At 43.9% G+C, this 2,318-nt stretch overlaps 1 protein-coding gene across 1 annotated transcript; it reads right to left on the bottom strand.

Annotated features, from left to right (window-relative positions):
• Positions 1-554: 554 nt before the first annotated feature.
• Positions 555-817, bottom strand: PPTG_24789 (hypothetical protein; the record flags this gene model as incomplete). The annotated part of the gene is made up of 2 exons (XM_008918545.1): positions 555-622; positions 763-817. 2 exons carry the CDS (start codon positions 815-817, stop codon positions 555-557), a joined length of 123 nt encoding a protein of 40 aa, XP_008916793.1.
• Positions 818-2,318: the final 1,501 nt, after the last annotated feature.

The following is a 2,318-nucleotide window of genomic DNA, read 5'->3' as shown; positions in this document are numbered from 1 at the left end:
TTATAGACTGATTCCTACTGTTCTTTACATATGCCCTTTAAAAGGCAAGAAATGTGCCCTTGTGTCGAGAAAATGTTAATCGAGCTAAGTACTTTCAAGTTACTATATTTCGAATTGTCAAAACGTAAGTAGATTTAATGGCGCTGAGTATACTGGAATTATCAAATTGTCCTTCCGATTTAGAAATGCAGAATAGTCTTTTTTTCTTGTAAAAAATGTACTCATTTAAATCAAACTACTCTTTGGCGCCGTACACAATTTACTTCTCTATTACAATTTCAGATTTCAGACTTGTTTAAGCCGTTCGAGATTTCATTTTCGATAATTGTGCGACTCTAGCTTACGTTAAAATGTATCTAGATCGTGCAACACGAAATTATCTATGCATACAATGTAACATTCAAACTATATGAAGTAGGTAGAGCCGTAACAGATTTTCCATTGCGTCGTGTCACTTGAACATACTCTAAAAATCCGTCTGGGCAACAGTACAAAGAGCCGTTGTCTTCATACCAAAGTGTTATTTGCTTGCGTCTCTTTCGACAACGTAGTCGCTACTCGTTGATTCGTGCAATGCACTTTTGCGCATAGCCCGTTGGGAAAACCTGTGCCGTCGTCATGACTGTGGATCACGATTTAGTCAGTATGACTGGTTGTGTTGACGTGCGCGGTGGTGTTTTGCGGCCCATCAAATCTTCCGGCACAGGAGTAGCGTCAACGATAGCGACCGCACTCGGCGAAGTGGAGCAGAAGATCGCAAACCTTTAACAGGTACCAGCGTTTCTTCCACTAAACACGCTGCTTCTTCGAGCAGCATCTTCGTTCACTTGCTCTTACGTTCTTGTTTCAGAATTCGCTTGATCGCGAATCCTCCGTTGCTCTAGTGTAACTACTTTCTGAATCGATCAAGCTTTGATAAATAGCCGTACGTCTCCATCATCTTCTTCACTGGATGAAGACGATATATGTCTTCGTTTTGACCTCGTTGCCTCGCGGATAATCTTTTGTTCGATCCTTTAAAGCTTATATAACCTCCTCCACAGCGTCCCTGGCGTCCAGCGTACGATGTTCTGGCGTTCGTTGGCGTGTAGAGGGCGTGCGCGCTCAGCCATTAAAGGGTCCAGATTTGTGGCATTTTTACCCCTTGTTTTGTGTTTGTTAGCAATTCCTGCTTTGTACGGATTCAAAACCCTTCTGTAAGGCTTTGCACCTTATTGGTTGCAATGAAACTGCATTTTGTACCCGTAATACATTGGCTGGACGAGCCACTATGCCGCGTGCACTGGACATCGATACAACTGCCGATGTAGTATTAAAGATTAGAAGTTGCTCAGTGCTTCACAAAATTCAAGTAATTTCCATTGCTGTCCTCTACTCGGGAGTTCCGGTTACAATAGTACTAGCCCGACTGAATAGATTTCTGTGATACGAGGAGAAAACGTGATCTAGCCAGAACCTTCAGTAGTGTGGTTACGGCGGCACTATTGACCCATTTCGGGTTTTTACGATTCACGGGAATTATGATCTTCTGGCTCTATTGTCGGTGAAAGAACGTGATATGATGACAAGGCTGTAAAAACAGGGTATGCATGTTCTAACCGCCCAAATCATAATGTACGAGTTAGTCAACGAAGTTAAGCGTTGTTCAAACAATTATCCCTCTTTGTTCATGTGGTAGGATGACGACCAGCGACATCAGTTTAAAACAGTGTTTTTCGATGGGACGATTATCATATCGAATAGCGTCCACAGATAATGGATCATATTTATCCGTGAGGTGATCAAATGGGTGGGGCTTACCAGAAAAGCCACTTTGTGAAGCTGCTCTTGGCGTCAAGTACCAGCTTGTTCCAACGACAGAAAGGTCACAGCTGGTGTGGAGCTGACGTTTAAATACGCGAGTTACATTGGATACTTCCATGAATACTTGAGGCTTCCCTGAGTTCACGACGGTGATCGTCGTCCACTGTAGGCCCTGGTTCAAGTATGGTCATGCATTCTGTGCTGAAAGTTTTAGTACTTCCTATTAGTCAAAACATATTGGGTACAGTGTACCATCTTCCGTCTTTCGCATTCTGGGGCTCTCTGTTTCAGACTAGGAGAACACAGGCGTTCTAACAGCGAAACAAATGTTCTAGAGAGTCTCTTTGTCCCCAATCATTCAAAGTCTAACGCCGCGGCAAGATGGACCCCGAGGCCGTAGCTGTGGCCGTCTTAACGCTAACTGCCTTCGCTGTAGCACTCACAGTTGCTACGATAGACAAACGGACATGCAGACACCCCGCCTACCACCGTTTCAACTTTTACCACGACTACAT

Source organism: Phytophthora parasitica (assembly GCF_000247585.1).
Source record: "Phytophthora parasitica INRA-310 unplaced genomic scaffold supercont2.227, whole genome shotgun sequence".
Taxonomy (NCBI): domain Eukaryota; phylum Oomycota; class Peronosporomycetes; order Peronosporales; family Peronosporaceae; genus Phytophthora; species Phytophthora nicotianae.
The sequence above is the reverse complement of the archived record's forward strand: the minus strand, read 5'-3'. Positions and strand labels throughout refer to the sequence as shown.